The sequence below is a fragment of the Morchella sextelata genome (assembly GCF_020137385.1).
Source record: "Morchella sextelata strain SCLS chromosome Unknown scls_17, whole genome shotgun sequence".
Taxonomy (NCBI): domain Eukaryota; kingdom Fungi; phylum Ascomycota; class Pezizomycetes; order Pezizales; family Morchellaceae; genus Morchella; species Morchella sextelata.
Genome location: NW_025408632.1, coordinates 1,265,255 through 1,282,923, shown reverse-complemented (window position 1 = coordinate 1,282,923; position 17,669 = coordinate 1,265,255). Strand labels below are relative to the sequence as shown.

The 17,669-nt window shown below is 53.7% G+C and overlaps 8 protein-coding genes across 8 annotated transcripts; 6 read left to right on the top strand and 2 right to left on the bottom strand.

The window, feature by feature from the left end:
* Positions 1–3,810, bottom strand: H6S33_004439 (uncharacterized protein; the record flags this gene model as incomplete). The annotated part of the gene is made up of 1 exon (XM_044835799.1): positions 1–3,810. The coding sequence occupies one exon, from the start codon at positions 3,808–3,810 to the stop codon at positions 1–3; it is 3,810 nt and encodes a 1,269-aa protein (XP_044691177.1).
* A 1,594-nt stretch (positions 3,811–5,404) lies between these two features.
* On the top strand, positions 5,405–6,190 carry H6S33_004438 (uncharacterized protein; the record flags this gene model as incomplete). The annotated part of the gene is made up of 3 exons (XM_044835798.1): positions 5,405–5,531; positions 5,588–5,797; positions 5,856–6,190. 3 exons carry the CDS (start codon positions 5,405–5,407, stop codon positions 6,188–6,190), a joined length of 672 nt encoding a protein of 223 aa, XP_044691176.1.
* A 1,389-nt stretch (positions 6,191–7,579) lies between these two features.
* H6S33_004437 (uncharacterized protein) lies at positions 7,580–8,494 on the top strand (the record flags this gene model as incomplete). Its single annotated transcript, XM_044835797.1, has 1 exon — positions 7,580–8,494. The coding sequence occupies one exon, from the start codon at positions 7,580–7,582 to the stop codon at positions 8,492–8,494; it is 915 nt and encodes a 304-aa protein (XP_044691175.1).
* Positions 8,495–9,158: 664 nt separating this feature from the next.
* On the top strand, positions 9,159–10,464 carry H6S33_004436 (uncharacterized protein; the record flags this gene model as incomplete). Its single annotated transcript, XM_044835796.1, has 8 exons — positions 9,159–9,340; positions 9,509–9,524; positions 9,667–9,687; positions 9,753–9,768; positions 9,854–9,869; positions 9,966–10,002; positions 10,194–10,271; positions 10,324–10,464. 8 exons carry the CDS (start codon positions 9,159–9,161, stop codon positions 10,462–10,464), a joined length of 507 nt encoding a protein of 168 aa, XP_044691174.1.
* A 526-nt stretch (positions 10,465–10,990) lies between these two features.
* Positions 10,991–11,517, top strand: H6S33_004435 (uncharacterized protein; the record flags this gene model as incomplete). Its single annotated transcript, XM_044835795.1, has 2 exons — positions 10,991–11,027; positions 11,243–11,517. The coding sequence occupies 2 exons, from the start codon at positions 10,991–10,993 to the stop codon at positions 11,515–11,517; spliced, it is 312 nt and encodes a 103-aa protein (XP_044691173.1).
* A 2,063-nt stretch (positions 11,518–13,580) lies between these two features.
* H6S33_004434 (uncharacterized protein) lies at positions 13,581–14,101 on the top strand (the record flags this gene model as incomplete). Its single annotated transcript, XM_044835794.1, has 3 exons — positions 13,581–13,667; positions 13,732–13,820; positions 13,945–14,101. The coding sequence occupies 3 exons, from the start codon at positions 13,581–13,583 to the stop codon at positions 14,099–14,101; spliced, it is 333 nt and encodes a 110-aa protein (XP_044691172.1).
* Positions 14,102–15,234: 1,133 nt separating this feature from the next.
* Positions 15,235–15,734, bottom strand: H6S33_004433 (uncharacterized protein; the record flags this gene model as incomplete). The annotated part of the gene is made up of 2 exons (XM_044835793.1): positions 15,235–15,647; positions 15,719–15,734. 2 exons carry the CDS (start codon positions 15,732–15,734, stop codon positions 15,235–15,237), a joined length of 429 nt encoding a protein of 142 aa, XP_044691171.1.
* Positions 15,735–16,087: 353 nt separating this feature from the next.
* On the top strand, positions 16,088–17,669 carry H6S33_004432 (uncharacterized protein; the record flags this gene model as incomplete). The annotated part of the gene is made up of 3 exons (XM_044835792.1): positions 16,088–16,099; positions 16,154–16,597; positions 16,815–17,669. The coding sequence occupies 3 exons, from the start codon at positions 16,088–16,090 to the stop codon at positions 17,667–17,669; spliced, it is 1,311 nt and encodes a 436-aa protein (XP_044691170.1).

Sequence of the window (17,669 nt, the reverse complement as noted above, 5' to 3'; positions counted from 1 at the left end):
CTACCTCCCCCTCTCCCCTCCCCCTCTCCCCTCCCCCCTCAGCCGCCTCCTCACCCCCGCCACCTTCAACGCCCCCACCTTCCCGGCCACGAACTCAACCCCCCACCCCCTCTCCACCACCCCGCCCTCATCCTGCATCCTCTTCACAAACCTCCTCACCGCGGCAACCTCACGCCCCGTCAACACAAGCGCCCTCTCGCCCCCCGCCAGCGCCACCACGTTGAGCCCCGGATCGCCCAGCACCGCCTCGCCGAGCACCGACGGGTCGTCGATCGAGATGTGGTACGTCAGGCGCGCGATGTCGGGTGTGAGGGGCGTGTGCGAGTGGAGGTAGCGCTCGAGGAGGCGCCAGTGGCGCTTTTCCCATGTGGGTGCGGGGGGGGGTGGTGGTGGAGGGGGCGCGGTGGTGGTGGTGGTGGTGGTGCGGGCGCCGGGGCGGTGGATACGTCTGGCCGGGGCAGCAGTGGGTGCGGTAGGGACAGTAGGGGCGGGGGCGGACTCATGGGCGCTGTTGAACGAAGCAGATGCCGACGCAGAGGCAGACGCGCGCTGGCTCTGGCTCTGGCTCTGGCCCCGTGGTGCGCCAGTGCCAGACTCCCGGTTGAACGACGTAGCGGCAGAAGCAGACGCAGAGGCAGAGTTCCTGCCGCGCGCAGTGGTGAACGACGTAGACGCCGACTCGCGCCCCCTTGACGCCGCCGACTCCCTGTTATTGCCCCCACCCCCAAAAGACGCATTCCCCCCACCACCACCAGCACCGAACGACGTATTCCCACCACCAAAACTCGTATCCCCCAGCCTCCGCCGTGGCACCGCAACAGGCTCCACCGGCGTGATATACGCCTTCATCTCCGGCGGCACCGGCACCACTGGCTCTTCCGCGGCCGCTGGCACTGGCACTGGCACCACCACCGGCGGCGCGAGTTTCTGGAAGTTGTCGAATACCGCGTTCGGCGGTTGGGGGTCGGGGGTCGTGCTGAATGAGGTTGGGGGGGTTAGCTGCTCTCTGCTGCTCCCCCCGGCTTGCGGTTGCACTTCTGGCACCGGCTTTAGCACTGGCTCTGGGACTATTTCCGGCTCCGGGACGGGTACAGGCTGCTTCGGGGGCGACTGCCCACGGCGAGCAGGCGTCTTTGGCCCACCCGCAGCAGCAGCAGCCGCCGCCGCCTTCCTCGCCCGAATCCTGGCAAGCCTCGCATTCGCCTTCTCGACGCGCGACTTCGCCGGCGACAACATCTTCCGCGGCGATGCCTTTTTCGGGGATGGCGGGTTCTCCGCTACTCCTCGTGGCGTGGCCTCCCTCGCAGCTCTCGGCGTCCCCTCTCTGCCACTCCCCCGTAGCGGCTTCATCGGTGACGCCTTCTTCGGGGATGGCGGGTTCTCGGCCACTACTCTTGGTGTAGCCTCTCTGGCGCTCCTCCGCAGCGGCGTCGGCGCCGGCTTCATCGGCGACGCCTTCCTCGGCGACGGCGGGTTCTCGGCCACTACTCGTGGTGTAGCTTCTCTCGTGGCTCTTGCAGCTCTCGGCGTCCCTTCTCTGGCGCTCCTCCGCAGCGGCGTCGGCTTCCGCGGCGACACCTTCTTCGGCGACGGCGGGTTCTCTGCCGCCACTCTTGGTGTCGGCGCTCTTGGTGCTCTTGTCGTTTTCGGCGTTACCGCTCTCGGTGTTGCTGCTCTCACTGCCCGCGGGGTGCTCCGGCGCAGCGTGGGCTTCACCGGCGACGCCTTCCTCGGCGACGGCGGGTTCTCTGCCACCACGCGCGGTGTTGCAGCCCGTGCAGTCAGTCTCGGTGTTGCTGCTCTCGCCCGCGGCGTCATCTCCCTTGTTGCCCGCCGCGGCGTAGCGTCCCGGATGGGCCTCGGTGTCGCGGATGCCTCCCGGGTGGTGCGCCGCAGCCGGTCTTTCATCGGCGGTGTCTGCACGCCCTCTTCCTCCTGTTCTTCCTCTTCCTGCTCCTCGTAGTGGCCGGCAGCAGCGCCAAACACGCCACTCCGCTCCATCTCCCGCTGCCTTCGCACCATCGACGCCTCAAACGCACCCGTACTCATGCCCACCGGCGTCCCGCCCACGGGCTCCGCGCCAAAGCCCGCCACGACAATCGTATCACTGATCCCCCCCTCCTCCTCTTCCTCGTCCCCATCTTCGTCGTCTACCTCCACAACCCTCCTTCTCCTCATCGGCGTCGCCTCACTCCGCGGCCCCGCCTCCACCTCCCACATATCGCGCACAATCCGCTCCGCCTCCAGCGTGTCCTGCTCAATCTCGTCCTCCTCGATCGTGACCGTGACGGCGCTTGCGCGCGCCGCCGCCGCAATCACGCCCGCGCGCTGGGACGCCCACGTCTTCTGCAGCGCGCGCGCGGGCGGCGGCGTGAGCTCCAGCGGGGGCGTGAACGTGCGTGCGGGGGGGCCGGGGGGCTCCGACCATTCCGGCTCCGCGTAGCGGTCGGCGTCTTCGTCTTCGTCTTCGTCCATACCCTCCTCCTCCTCCTCCTCCTCCTCCCCCTCCTCCTCCGTCGCATCCGGATCCTCGTCAGAGCTCAGCGCCATCATCTCCTCCAGCCGCTGCCTATCCAGCGCCTCCTGCGCGTCCTGGTCGAGCGGCTGCTGCTGCACACTGTAGCGCTTCCGTGGCGTGGTCGACGCCGTGCGCCGCCGCTTGAGCGATAGTACTGCTGGCGGGGAGCTGCGGAAGATCTGGGACTGCGACTGGCTGCGCGGGTGGTCGGCGCCGTAGAAGCTGTCCACGCCCACGGGATCGTCCTCCCACATGCCCTCTGGCGCACCCCCCTCCCCCTCCCCCTCCCCCGCGTCGTCGTCGTCCTCGGCGAAGGTGAAGTCCGGCAGCTCCTCTTCTGTGTCTGAGGAGGAGGCGAGCATGTTGCCCATGTGCACCTCCTCCTCCTCTTCCTCTTCCTCCCCCTCCTCCTCCTCCTCGTCGTCTTCACGGATGACAGCCGGAACGTTCGTCGACGCAAAGTCCGGCAGGAGACTGTTGGTGTCGATGATACTAAACCCCTCCATCTCATCATCGTTGCTCGTCGGCGTACTCTGGAACAGCTGCAGCGGGCGGACCTTCCTCGGCGACGGCGACGGCGAGGAGTGTTGCTTCTTCCGTGGCGATGGGGTCTTTCGCGGGGAGCGCGGCGTCTCGAGGGGTGCCTGGGTCCGTCGCGGGGGGGACTGCGGTGCCGCTGCTGTCTTCCGGGGCGACTCTGCTGCGTGTCTGGGTGTAGGCGTGTGTTTCCCTTTTGCATTACCCCACGCGGCGGCGGAGGAGGAGGAGGTGGGGCGTACAGCGCCGGGCGTCAGCGTGCGTCTCCGGCGCGCCGGCGTGGGCCGCCGCTTTTGTAGTGTCTGTGTCTGTGCGTCGCGCGGGGTGTCGTGTGGGAGTGGTAGCTCGCTGGGGCTGCTGAGGCCGCGGAGAGGGATCTTTGTTGTCTTTGTCGTTTCCATGTGTGCAGGGTGGTGTTGTAGTAGTTTAATCTGCGGTTTAATGTCCCTCTCCTCTGCTTCTACTGCGAATTCTGGTTCGGAGGAGGAGGCGCGTGAGGCTTCGACGACGACCTTGATGCGCCACGGGGAGCGCGAGGGCGAGCTCGTGTGGGTGAGTGTCTTTCGCAGCGGTGTGCTTGGCTTTGGCTTGTGTGTGCGGTGGGGGTGGGGGTGGGGGTGGGGGTGGGGGTGGGGGAGGGGGTGCACGGGGAAGGTGTAGATGCTGGGGCCGTCGAGGGACTGCAGGGGGTCGGGGGAGGAGGTTGTGGCGGTGGCGATGGCGATGGCGATGGGTGCGGTGGGGGGCGGTGGCATTGAGGTCGTGATGAAGTCGTGATGGGTGAGTGAGTGAGTGTGTGTGGTGTTGGGACTTGTGTGGTGTAGCTAGCACGGCTGTGGTTAGAGTGACGGGCGTGTCACGGGTGTGCAGGCGTGGAGTGGAGGGCGAGAGTGCGTGGGAGAGGTGTTGTTTTGCTGGGCCGGGTAGCTGCGTTGCCGTGGTGATGGGGGCGAGGTGGTAACGCTGGGCTGTTGCTTGTTACTGGCGGGTATCGATGTCTTGAGGGTAACTCGGTGATGGATTCTGTCTGCTATCAATCACGCACGATACTGCCAAAACCACGAACTACAATTGCAACCAATTGCAATTCTAAAAGAACAAGCAGAACAAACAGAACAAAGAAACCTCCCCAACCCATCCCAGCCCATGCCACCCCAACCCGTCCCAGCCCATGCCACCCCATGCCACCCCAACCCATCCTAACCCGGCCAGCCAGACAATTGCAAGATTGGATCAGATCCGTCTATCCACCAAACCTTATCCCAAACACCGAGGTCGACTAGAGACATCAGAGATCTTTCAAGCCGCATGCCAAGTCTCGCTCGGCTGCGCGTGCAACACAGGAAATCACTCGGTTTTATAATCACAATCTTGGCTTTTTCCGGCGGTGTTGAACCCGTACAAGTGAGCTGTCCGAAACTGCCACTGCCATGTCGACACGACGCTTTTTCTTCGGTATTTCCTACTTGTTATTTTGCACTGTATCGATTAAGATAGCGAGTTTAGTTGTCTTGATAATACGTGTTTTGTTATGATATCGTTGTTCACTATCAGTGGAGTTTGCTCCTTCTGCTCTTGTAATCATGATCATACGTCTTCAGTCTCTGGTAATTAACTGCGCTCCGAATAAAAGATACTTGTCCGACCCGTGACTATACAACTAGCTAGCAGACAGCTCTCTGCAGGTTAATTCGACATCGAAAACCTCCGGCGATCCTTCCCCAGAGCCTCCGTGTGACGTCGATTCCAGGACCCCACGCTGCACGGCATATACATCTCAGGACGCCGATATTTCCCCCTCACCACCCCCATTTCCGGTACATCATAAATAACCAAACTCCGGTACATCATCGATAATCCAACACCGTTACCTCAGCACCCCCCGAAAAGTACCTCCCCACATATCTACCTGCTTACCAACCACCAACCACCAAACCTGCAAGCGCCCACGACACAGGTTCCACATATATATACTACAGGGCCATCCTGGACCTCGAGCAAAACAACATCGGATTACTAATACCAAACACGGAACTCCGTCGCGCATCGATCGCGTATTGGAGCTGGAGATGGGGTCGGGTGAATTCAGGCTCATTGAAATGTCCCGAGGGTTAGCTGGACGATGACGATGACGGCGGCGGCGGCGGTAGTTGGTGGTGAGGATGGTGAGGGATAGGTAAGCTATTAGGTCTTCTAGATGAGGGTGGTAGGATCGTGATCAGGTAGGTAGGTGGCTACATATATAAACTCCACAAGCACAGCCGTTTGATTAGCAGAACTCTACCAACTACTCAAACCACCACCACAGCACCACCCTATCCACCCCGCCAACCAAACAGCAAAACAGAAATGGCCGCCCACAACAAGCAATTCACGCTCTACAGCGTCACCGCCGGCCCCAACCCGTGGAAAGTCAACATAATCCTCGAAGAGCTCAACCTCCCCTACCACACCGTCTACATCGACAGGCACTCCGGTACGCCTCCCCTCTCTCCGGTGCTCTTTTCTCTTCTGATACTAACATAGCGGCAGGCGAACACAAGAAGGCGCCCTACCTCGCCGTCAACCCAAACGGGCGCATGCCGGCACTGGTCGACCACTCCAACAACGACTTTACAGTCTGGGAGTCGGGCGCCATCATCCTCTACCTCGTGAAGAAATACGACACCGCGCACGCCATCTCGTTCCCCGACTTCGAGAGCGATATGCTGGCAACCCAATGGCTGATGTTCCAGATGTCCGGTTCGTACCCCCCCCCCCCTCTTTTCTCTCAAAACACTAACACCGCCACATCGCACAGGCCAAGGCCCCTACTTCGGCCAATACGTCCACTTCGCGCACAGCCAGGCCGAGAAGATACCCAGCGCCATCGCACGCTACCGCGCCGAGATCGACCGCGTCCTCGGCGTTCTCGAGGGCGTGCTGGCGGGGAAGGAGTATCTGGTGGGCGATAAGTGTAGCTATGCTGATCTGGCGTTTGTGCCGTGGTATTGGGCGCTCGACTATTTTGCGGAGCTGCGGGGGTGGGGGGAGGGGTTTCCGGCGGTGGCGGCGTGGCTGGGGCGCATTGCGGAGAGGGTTCCGGTGGTGACGGCGAGGGAGACGAGGGAGGGGGTGATGGGGAGGAGGAAGTAGGTGTTGTGTAGATAGATAGAGAGATGGAGATGTGAATGGAATGGATGGGTGTTGAGATTTCGATGTTGCTGCGACGAGTGCTCGAGCGGTGAAGACGTTGTTGGTGTTGGGCCGAGTGACGTATGGTTATTCCGTGCCGAGTGAGATTCCGTGATTAGTAGCCGCACCTCATGCTCACCGCACCACAAAACACCAAAATATCAATATATCTATTCGACCAACACACGTAGATCTACGGAATTTAATTAAATCCGCATTCCTCCCTCAGAACACCGCAGAAAACAGCTTACAATCACCCCATTGTTGACCGCCGATCAGCGAATTCCGTGCTCGCCCTCGCAACTGACGTCGTCGTGCCCACATTACAAATCCGCTTCATGTTACTAATGCACCCCCCAACCCTAACCCACTGTCAAGGTCCTAGCCTTGTCACGGAGTAGTTTGGACACCTCAAGTTTGACCGCTTATAGCTCATCATCAACCACCACCACACACCACACACCACACATATTTTTTTTAATTTTACTAGATAGATCTACTCAGTTTCATTTGCTCTATCATCCCATCTGCCCAGATTCTTCGCTGTTGAGTGATAAAAATTATTTTTTGGCTGGGACAATGTCGCTTGTATGGTCAAAAAAAAAAAAAAAGTACTTTTCCTCGTCCTAGAGTTCTACTCTTTGCACTCGCCATAGCGCTTAACTCCGCATTCTAATCTAGCTGCAGGCTGTCACAAGTAGGTTACATACATGTGACATGGAGTTTAGTTACTCTGTGCTCCGCCGGGTCCCCCCCCCCCCCCCCCCCCCCCCGCGGGGGTTCGTGCAAGAAAGCTTAGCTTAGGGCCCCCGTTTGGCTGTACATGTTGTAGAGGAATCGAAGCTCCGTTTCATAACTGCTCCGTTAGCTGGGGAGTAATAAACGGAGTTATGTCGTTGCCATACAAATCTGCCTCCCGTAACTCCATTTCGACTGGCAGCCAAACGGGCCCGTACCTTAGCAGCGGCCGGGGGGCGGGTGATACATCTGCCCGGCGGGACGATCGGCTGGGAAGTTGCCAGGGGAGGTAGGACGAGACACGGAGAGCAGCAGGTTGTTGGTGAATTAGTAACGGGGCTCGGATTGCGTTATTTGGGTGGTGATTTATAATTGGATTGCGTGCTGGTTGGTGCATGGGCTGAGATGGAGGTGTGAATACGAATCTTAGAGTATGAAGGAGGGAGTGACGTGAGTATATAGAGAGCTGTGGGAGCCGCTGTTATTGTTGGGCATCCAGCTTGCAATACAGTGTTTGTGTTGGACGTTCTATCTAGTACTGCTACTACTTACACTACTATTTACACAACTATTTTCACAACTATATACAGCACCCCCCAAAAAACAAACAAGATGAGCACCACAACACTCACCCAAGCCCCCGCCCCCGTCTCCACCTTTAACTCTACCCCCACCCCCACCACCGCAGCAGCACCCACCCACCCACCCCACGGCGACGTCCCCACAGTCATCAACTTCCACCCCCCCACCACCATTGACGGCGCCCCCCCTTACCTCATCGTCGAAGACCTACAGAGCAACTTCTCCACCATCCCGCACCCCGTCACCATCCACGACCTCCGCGGCCTCGAGGCCGACTTCAACCTCGACAAGCAGGCCTTCCAGCCCGTCCTCGACGTCCCTTCCACCGAAAAGGACTTCACCGACGACGCCAAGATCGAGCGCGAGTACTACCCCGAGATCACGGCCATCCTGAAGAAACACGTCCCCGGCATCGAGGAGGTCGTCATCTTCGACCACACGGTGCGGCGCGCGGGGCCCGACGCCAAGCGCCCGCCGGTCATGCGCGCGCACATCGACCAGAGCGTGCCCGCGTCGTACCAGCGCATCCGGCGCCACCTGCCCGCCGAGCGCGCCGAGGAGGTCATTGCCGCGGGCACCCGCGTGCGCATCATCAATGTGTGGCGCCCGATTGGCGGGCCGGTGGTCGATAGCCCGCTCGGATGCGCCGACAGCAGGACTGTGGAGGAGGCGGATGTGGTGCCGGTCAGACACATCCTCCCGGATCGCGAGGGGAGCACGCTGGGGGTCAAGTTCCGCGAGGGGCAGAAGTGGTGGTATTGGAGTGGCATGAGGGATGAGGAGGTGCTGCTGATTAAGTGTTTTGACACCGATACGGTTGTGGGTGGGGGCGCGGAGGGGAGGAGGGGCAGGACGCCGCATTCGGCGTTTGTGCACCCGGGCACGCCGGCGGAGAAGAAGGGGGGCAGGGAGAGCATTGAGGTCAGGTGCTTGGTGATTGGATAGATCTATAGAGCATCGGGTTGCTGTCGAGGCTAGGGATGGGGGTTGTTGTGAGTAGATTGAGAGTAGACTGAGTGGATCGAGAAGTGCGATAACTGTTTTTGTAGTTTTTGTTTTTGATTTTTTTCGTCATTTGTATTTGTGTTTGTTCCTGCTTGCTCGACAGCATCTGTATCTTTATCACTCATTAGCTACTGTTTTTTTTGTTATCAATTGATCACAATTATACTGAAGCTCATTATCCTAGCGTACTTTTGTGACCCGCGAGTGATATCTCATGTCGCAAACATATCGTTCGCGCCGCCGGCCTTGGCTGCGGACCTATAGTGCCATCCACAGCCCCCGTAGGTCAAAAGGTACCGGATCCTGTACAGAAGAGCCTGCTGAAGCGTTGATTGCGAGACCTCGTTATCGTCTAGCTAGAAGAGCATCGGGTTGATGAGGTTTGAGCCGGCAAGCTAGAGCCGCCATGCAGGTAAAGATGTCATAACGTCCAGCTATAGCTACATGTAGCCAGAACCATTCAATCTCCAATATACCCAGATAGAGAGTAGTAAGTACCAGGATCCTAGCAAAGATAGTCACAAGCCTTTTAGCGTCCGTAAGCCCACAAAGACGGGAGTCCCCACCCGTACACGTGACTAAGCCAACATAAAACGTCACCCATATGCATGCCACCCTCCGGCCGTCAACCAAACCCACATCTTCTTCTCCCCGCCGTCACAGCCCCAAAGAGCAGCAAAACCATACCCACACTTTCCATCGCGGACCCATCCAAACTGCTGCTCCTGGATACGACCTGTGGGCTCTTAGCAGCGGTCATGCAGCAATAATCCATTGTCATAATGGGTACGTAGACGCACATTTCCGTATTTTCCTGTAGTACTTGCTACTTCTTTGTGCTTTTTTTTTTTTTGTTAACGTTGATGGATATCTTCTTCATATTCCATAAGTAACGCTCTCTGCTCTTTTATTTTGGCTCTGAAATGACACAGCTGTACTGACATACATGTATAGATTACTACAGCCAGCTGTGAACGAAAAAAAATGAGTACTCTTTCCGGAACTCCTTCCTGGGGAACATTCTGGCTGGCTTGCTTTATCACCTGATCTGGCTATCCATGGCTGTGGGTCAGTTATTTAATTAGTGAACCGGTTAACCTGGTGCTGTCGAGCACAGTACTCAACAGAATGAGGTTTCCGTTTTCCTCACACCTCGATGAATAGTATAGATGTTTCTAACAATAAAATTGCGGTTTAGCAGGTCTATTTTATAGGTCGGGATATCGATTACACATTGTCTACGCTTATAGGGTTTCAGTGAAAAGTCGTGAAGACCAGTGATCCTGATTTATAGGGAAGAGTTCAGGTTGAATAGGTAAGTGGGGGTGAGGTGGTTGAGGAGAGGGTTGTTGAGCCTTAGTCGGGGTTGAGATTGGGTTACTAGGCGTATTTTAACTTATGTATCACTTAGGAGCTGTGCCATTCAATCGGACGAGGCTAAACCTTTGGTACGATACCGGGAGTGTGTTGATTGGTGTTGACCGCTGGACGAGCACAGGGCAGCCTGGGTAACTATATATAAATACTTGATATTAGATTTGAAAGTTACGTAGTTGTGAACTTTACACGGGCTCACGATGTGGTAGACATATTTGAGACGATAAGGGCGGGCTAACGTTAGCTATAGGAGTTATTATAGAAAGATAGTGTCGTATATGGAATTAAACGATCTTCAAGTTCAAGAAGAGGCTGGCTAAATGCGCACGAGAGTCACTATGTGCTTTTCACGGTTTTATTTTTATGTAGGATCGAGCTAATCACGTGCACAGGTGAGAGAAGAACGAACAACTACTGGTATATATTGTTGCGGCAGGCCGCCACCCAATAATGGGCAGGCCGCATTTGACCCGCCCAATCAAATGGGCAGGCCGCATTTGACCCGCCCAATCAAATGGGCAGGCCGCATTTGACCCGCCCAATCAAATGGGCAGGCCACGTTTGGCCTACCACAAGAGAAACTATTTACAATAGCTGGGAGAAGACGCAGATGAGATCATCTCCCACAAAAAACAAAGGAAAAAGAAAAAGGAAAGGAAAACAAAAAAAAAAGAAAAAACACCACAACACAGGACCGGAGAATCCTCCCAGTCCTCCTTACAATCCCCCACCGCAGGACCGGAGAACCCTCCCAGTCCTCTTTACAATCTTCCAAGAGCCGGAGAGAGTAGACATCCTCCACAAATGCTATTTATGAAAAACGGATGTTAGAAAAATAACCAGTAAATAGTATTAGAGGAATAACTTGCCCTGGAGCTGCAGTTTCCTCTAGTTGAGGGTGGAACCGGAGACAAGGGGGTGGGATATCCCACCAGATCGTTCTCGAGGGCCAAGGCCAGGCAGGAAAGGAAGGATACCCAACCAAACCCTTCTCTCGCAGAGAAGGGCCGGAGGGATAACCCAACCAAATCCTTCTTTTTTAAGAAGCTATTAAGAAGAATGGTGTTAGCAAAAGATCACGATGAGAGGGTATTGGGTAAGTCACTTACAACTCTGGAGGTAGCGACGCATATACGGATGAGGCGCGGCTGGCGGTCCTTCTAGAGGAGAGAAGCTATCGCCAAGGAAGATACAAAGTTAGCACAATCAACTAAGAGATATAGAGAGAGAAGAGATACGAACCTGGAAACTCCCAATAAGCGACAACTGGGGTTCGGATTTACCCCAGTTGATGTCGAGCCTCACCCCCAGAACCCGGAGAATCAAGTCTCACAGAAGAAGCTGATGGCTGGCAGCCGTCAGCTTCTCCGGGCGAGGGAAGGGAAGAGGGAGAGATGGAGGAGAAGAGGAGGAGGAGAAAGAGGAAGAAGAGAGGCCCTCCCAAGGCAACAAGAAACCAAAAGGAAAGACGAGCTTTGGATCTTGAGAGCTTTGGGATTTTGAGGTTCCTCCAAGAAGAGGAGATGAACTCCCCATGTCCTCTAGAGACACTGGATGATGATAATGAAGAAGAAGAGAAGGAGTGAGGTAGGGAAAAGGGCTTTATATAGAAATCCAGATTACAACCAAGGCTACTATCGGCGAACTTGAGCATTCGGCCTTGGCTATTACGACCGAGGCGGTCAAATAGAGTGCGTATATCGGATGGCCGTTTAGAATCAAGCTAGTTGTTCATTATGGTACCCGAGAAGAGCTCGCGGAGACGGGATTCTTGGAGGGGTTTACCTCATGGAGGTGGTCTGAGCATGATACATGTAATACCATGCTCTTCTACGGCAACAAACAACCTGGTCAAAAAAATATAAAAGAATACCCAAGGAAAAATCGATAGAAACACACGGAGGTCTTTACAAAACAGTGGGTAACTTTTGCATTTCAGTCACACAAATACTCACAGAAACCAATATTATGTATTATATACATGTATATGCATAATTTGGTATCAAGCTACCTGTAGTGTTCAACCGACCGACTCATGGACATGCAAGCGGCAAAGATACATGTAATCTTGGTACGGGAACCCTAACGGAAACAAGAGAGACTACTAGCACAGAATCCCACTGTAGCTATGGGCAGCAACAGTCGGGTGGAACAAGTGATTTTCATCGGCAACCTCTCATGCCATCTCTCGTACTACTGAGAGCTAAGATGGGATGAGGATCTTTAAAAAGTTCCAAATTTCATTATAGGTACAGCATAAAAATGACATGGACCGCAGAAAGCCGAAGGACAATCATTTTCTGCGCTTTACAGAGTTTTAGTTTTCTCACTAGCTGGATTCTCAACAATCACTTAGGTTTATTGGCGGTCCTGCCAGAAAGGTTATTTTGGAGACGAGCGGCGAAAAAATATTCCAAATTCGCGATCGAGGACACGATTGAACTTTTGGCAGGGCCAAGGCCAATTTGTGTCCGGATAATCTAAATCAAAAGCTCAAAGCCGTCATAAACACTCGAAGTTAATGCTTCCTCTCGCGTAAGTCTCACCCCAGGGATCTGTAACCCAATAATCGATACATGTATGTATGGAGACTTGGCATTGAGAGCTTTGGGCCGGTGAGTATTAAGAAAACAATATCCGCAACAAGTATTGATTTAACAGCAGGTTTTGAAGGACGCAACATATAGTAGTTCATTTCCAGTCCCAAATGAAGTTCGATGCTGCAGGTTCACAACCGAAACCTCTCCCGAGAAATGAGCTTGAGGGTAAGAGAATTAGATTCGACATCTTGTGTCGTACACCAACAGCCGAAATCCAAAACCACATGTTCAGCATGATCTAGTACATCTAGTTTTGGCAGAAACACCTTACATGTAGTTAAAATTTCCTCTAGAGTTGAGGACGCTGAATAAAGGTGACAGGCTTAGAGGGGTAGGCCGTTTCTCTTGAAGAAGCCGTAATCTGTGAAAGGGTAGTAAATTCAGTTGACTCGAGGTCAGAAATACATACCCGTGCTCACAGTCCACTTTAAGTTCTAGAAGCGATTTCTACATCTAGGGTGAGACTTCGAAGTGTATATACAGGAATCGATCATCAAGAATAAAAAGATTATAGAGTCAACACCCTGAGTGTAGAGCTCAAACTACAGAAGGCGGAAGGGTGTAGGTTCACAGCTCATCACTCGTCAACCGAAATACCGTATTCTTTAAATTTCTGAATCAACTGGGGAGAGTAGCTATAGGTTTTATAGCGATGGCGAGAGCTGAAATTATATTGGGATCATGGACAGTCATCTAGGTTAGACTTTGAGGGGACATGCTGTAGCACCCGGCCAGGTGCGGTAAGTGCTAAATTTATAAAACCCTGCCAAGGATATGGCTAGCACTGGGCGACAACCCTTCCTTCAATGCATACATGTAGCCTACCATGGCCAGTCATCAACTCTCATGGCCCTTATTCACAGTTTATATCAAAATTCCCAGCGAATACATGTTTTCATCCTTTAGCGAACGTATATTCTACTTTCTTAAGGGACTGTTCTTTGTTTTTGTCAACAACATCAGTTAGGGACCTCATTCGATGATCGAAGCGGTTAATCACGACTGTCTCTCTAGCTCTCGGAGATTCATCTGCGGCTAGGTTGAGTCAAATGACAGAGGGGGTCATTTTAACATTAGCGAGTGGTAGCAAGAGGGCTGACTGGACAGTAATGATATGGGGTGTAAGTCTAGATCTGGTGATATCTCTTTTAACTACTTGTAAGGTCAAGAGTTCCTTATAGACTAATTGACATGCAACAGTTGCGGATCTTTCCCGTAATCACTGTACCATCCCTTCTCCCCGATACCAGTCACTTCCTTTATACCTGTAATCAAGACATCCCGACTATGTGAGTCTTAATTCCGTTAAATATTGAGTCTAAGCTTTGGGTCGGGTTGAGTTGGTTTCATGGCGAGGAATCTCAATATATCTTAAACTGAAATTAATGATGCTAACTATGAACACACAACCAGATCACATACAGAGCTTTGGGTTTGGCCTTTCAAGGAAGGGACGACCATCCGAAGTGGAGGAGGAATCTTCATTGGAGTAGAGACATCCACATGGAGCTCAAAGAACTCACTAGAATCGGGCTTTCCTAGACTTGTTGGGTCTTGGTTTGAAAATTGAAGCTGGTCCATGACCGTCATAACGGACCATTTCTCCGAGATCAAATATCAGAGGCAGTGATGAATGGTAACTAGCCGGATAACATTAATTTTAATAACTTTTGGCTTCAAACTAACATTCTTCTCTCGTTTCTATGCGTCAAGAAAGCTCCATCTGAGGTTACGGACACAAGATTAGGCTGGCTCATTGTTCCTTTTACACTGTGATGTTTGATAATTGAGATCAAATTGGGGCCCTCGAAAGAATTTGAAATAACCGTTAGGTAACTACGATCAATTCCAGAGGTAGTGGTAGCTACATAATTGATCAAGTTAGGCATGTGGTCATCCCTGCGGTTTTTGGACTAAAGGAGCTGAACTCTGAGGCATTTGGTTTGCTTTTAAAGGAATTGATCGATAAGTTCAATTCTGTTTACTATTCTTCCTTCTTTTTAATAATGAATCAACTCGTGTCATTAAAATCTATAAACTCTCCTGGAACGGTAAAGAGGAGATCATGATACCTAGAAAGGGTACAACAATTCTAGTAAGTATATACCTTCCTTTAAAGTTTACAGAAAGAATTCTCAATGTATTTTATCGATAATTACACTGTAGGATTCTTATCCATTATATTTCCATCGGCTACTCCCCCGGTTGGTCGAACACCACGCCAACCTCAGCATGTACCAAATCCCACACCCGACTTTTCGTCCTCTCTTCCACTGCCTTTTTTGCTGCCCTGGTATCTATTCTTTTTGGTTTGAGTGGCATTTCATCCCACAGCGAAAACACTATTCTCTCAAGTTCTCCCAGCCATTCCACAATCCTTGTCACCATCTCCGCTGAAGACCCATCAAAAGGCCTACCATCTAAATTTCCTCTCCCTGCAACCCCGAGTATCAACTACATCTGGCTTTGGCCACATGTTCTTCACCACACCCTCATACGCCCCCAAATGCCCTGACCACAGCAGTGCCCCCTGATATGGTATGACAAAATTATACATAATTCGGCCACCGTCAAAATACGAGAATCGATTCCCTTCCCGATCCTTCACCCACTCTCTGAACACCTTGAACTCCTCGGGTGCGTTGGCGAATGCTTCGTCGGGCGCGTTACAGATGTGAGTGAACCCCTTCGTCATACCCCTTGTCACGTCAAGTGTGCACCAAGATACACCGTCCCTGTATCCAACGTCTCTGGCATGCTAAAATGGTCTCCAGGAGGCATGAGGCAATGGAGCGAAGGGTATGCGTGAGCCACAACCCCTGAGGCACCCAACGGGATACGCTCACCTCCGGCGATTGGGAGAAGCTGTGAGGGGGGTACACCGGCAGCACGCATGACATTTATGACTTCTCCGTTCCCGAAGATTGTGGCACCCGTGCGGATGGCAATCTTGTCGGCACCGGGGAGGTGGTCGAAGTGTGCGTGCGAGATGAAGATGTAGTCGCATTCCGTTACATTGGACGTAGATAGGTATTGTGGTAGTGTGGAGGGGCGGTCAAGCCATGTGTCAAGGAAGATTGTGAGGCCTCTAGTTTTTAGGCGGTAGGTTGTTGCGCCTGTTGGGAGGGGGGGAGATCAGTCATTGATGGTAGGTGAGTGAGAATCTGTGAATGAGTGGATTACTAACCAAACCACTCGAACATATTTATATAGGCGAACGGGGGGTCTAAAACGTGAATTTGGGACTCGGTGTGTCGGCGCTTCGCTTTCCCCGTGCACCGATACCCTGTTTCCCGCCTCTCGCACCCATGCAAGCCACACGAAGGGTAGCACAGGCAGTAGTAGTACCGGGTGCTCGTCTACCTATCACCAATCGTCTATGCACTAGAGTATTCAGACAGCCATGCTCTAGACTACTGTTACCCGCATAACCACAGGGATCCGGAATACCTTACCTGCTCTACGGTACAGTGCCTACTCCCAGAAACTGGTTGGCGGTACCAAGCAAACACCACAAACAACAATTCCACACGTCCCAATATATCCATCCCGAATAATGCCCTTTAAAGTGCTAATAATCGGCTCCGGCCTCTCCGGTACCCTCCTTGCTAACTGCCTCAAGAAGCACAACATTTCCTACACACTCTACGAACGCTCTCCCGACCCCTCTTCCTCCTCCCCCCCCCAACGCACCGGTTACCAGATTCGTCTCGGCGCGCCAGCGCTCGACGCCTTCCGCCGCTGTCTCACACCCAATGTCAAGGCCACTATCTGTGCCCGGTTCGGGCGTGGTAGTGCGAGCGCCCCGATATTGTATGGCAAGAGCATGGGCGTGTTCGTCGACCTGACGAGATTGCCGTCATATCCGAAGAGTGCACCTGTGAATAGGGTGGTTCTGAGAGATGCACTGGCAGAGGAAGTTGACGTTGTGTATGGGAAGGCGTTTGTAAGGTATGAGGTTGTGAGCGGGGAGAACGGGGGAAAGGAGAGGATTAAGGTCTTCTTTGAAGACTGGACGGAGGATGTGGGAGATTTGTTGGTGGCGGCGGATGGGAGTGGGTCTAAGGTGGGTTTGTTAATTTTGTTACCGTTTCCTGCGTTTGGCACTAGCACTGTTGGTGGTGGTAATGATCGTGCTACTGCTAATTTTACTACCAATAATTATTACTACTAACTACTACCCACGAGTGCTTGTTACTATTTGCTATAGTTCATCACTGCCTAATTCAGCTTGATACTATTTGCAAATTGCAATTGAACCCTCACTAACTCTCTACTAACAGATCAACGTTCAAGCCGGCCTCTGTAACATAATAACCCTCACCAAGATCCAAAGCTTCCTGATCAAAGGCCCCCTCACACCCGAGACTTTCACCCTCCTCCCTCCTGAGATCAAGCGCGCCCCCGTTGCCGTCCCCTCCGGTCGCAACCTTCTCTTTGCCTCTTGCTACCTCCCCACCCCAGCCGCTGATACCACCACCTCCCATAACTATGACCCCACCATGGCCTCCCTAATGCTTTCCTACGTCACGCCCACATCTAATCTCCCTACCAACTTTGACACCCTCACCACTGCAGAGATCTCCACCTTCCTGAAATCCCTCTATGCCGACGCCGATCCACGCCTCAACGTCATCATCTCCGCAATCCCACATACAGACATCTACACCTTTAATCCACGGACATCACGGCAGCCAGCTGCCAACTGGCGTCACGATGTGGCAACACCCGACGCTCCGGAGCGCGGGCACCCGCGCGTGTGGTTTCTGGGTGATGCGGTGCATCCAATGCTGCCTGGGCGCGGCATGGGCGGGAACCAGGCTATGCATGATGCGGGAAAGATGTTAGAGGTATTGGTGGCTATGCTAGAAGGGAGAGAGGAGATAGATGATGAGGTGGCGAGGGCCGCTGGGGAGAGGTATGAGAAGGAGATGATGAATAGGGCGTTTGGCTGGGTTAAGGCGAGCCGGCATGGATTGGGGAAGGATGGGGAGCTTGGAGCGTTAGGGTTTAACGGTTGGGGCGGATGGATATTGACGTGGATTATTTGGGGGGTTGTCAGCGTTGTGGCGGGGGCGGGGTGGGTGTTGGGGTTGGTGGGGTGGAGGGTTGGGGAGGTTTTGGAGGAGTTTGAGTAG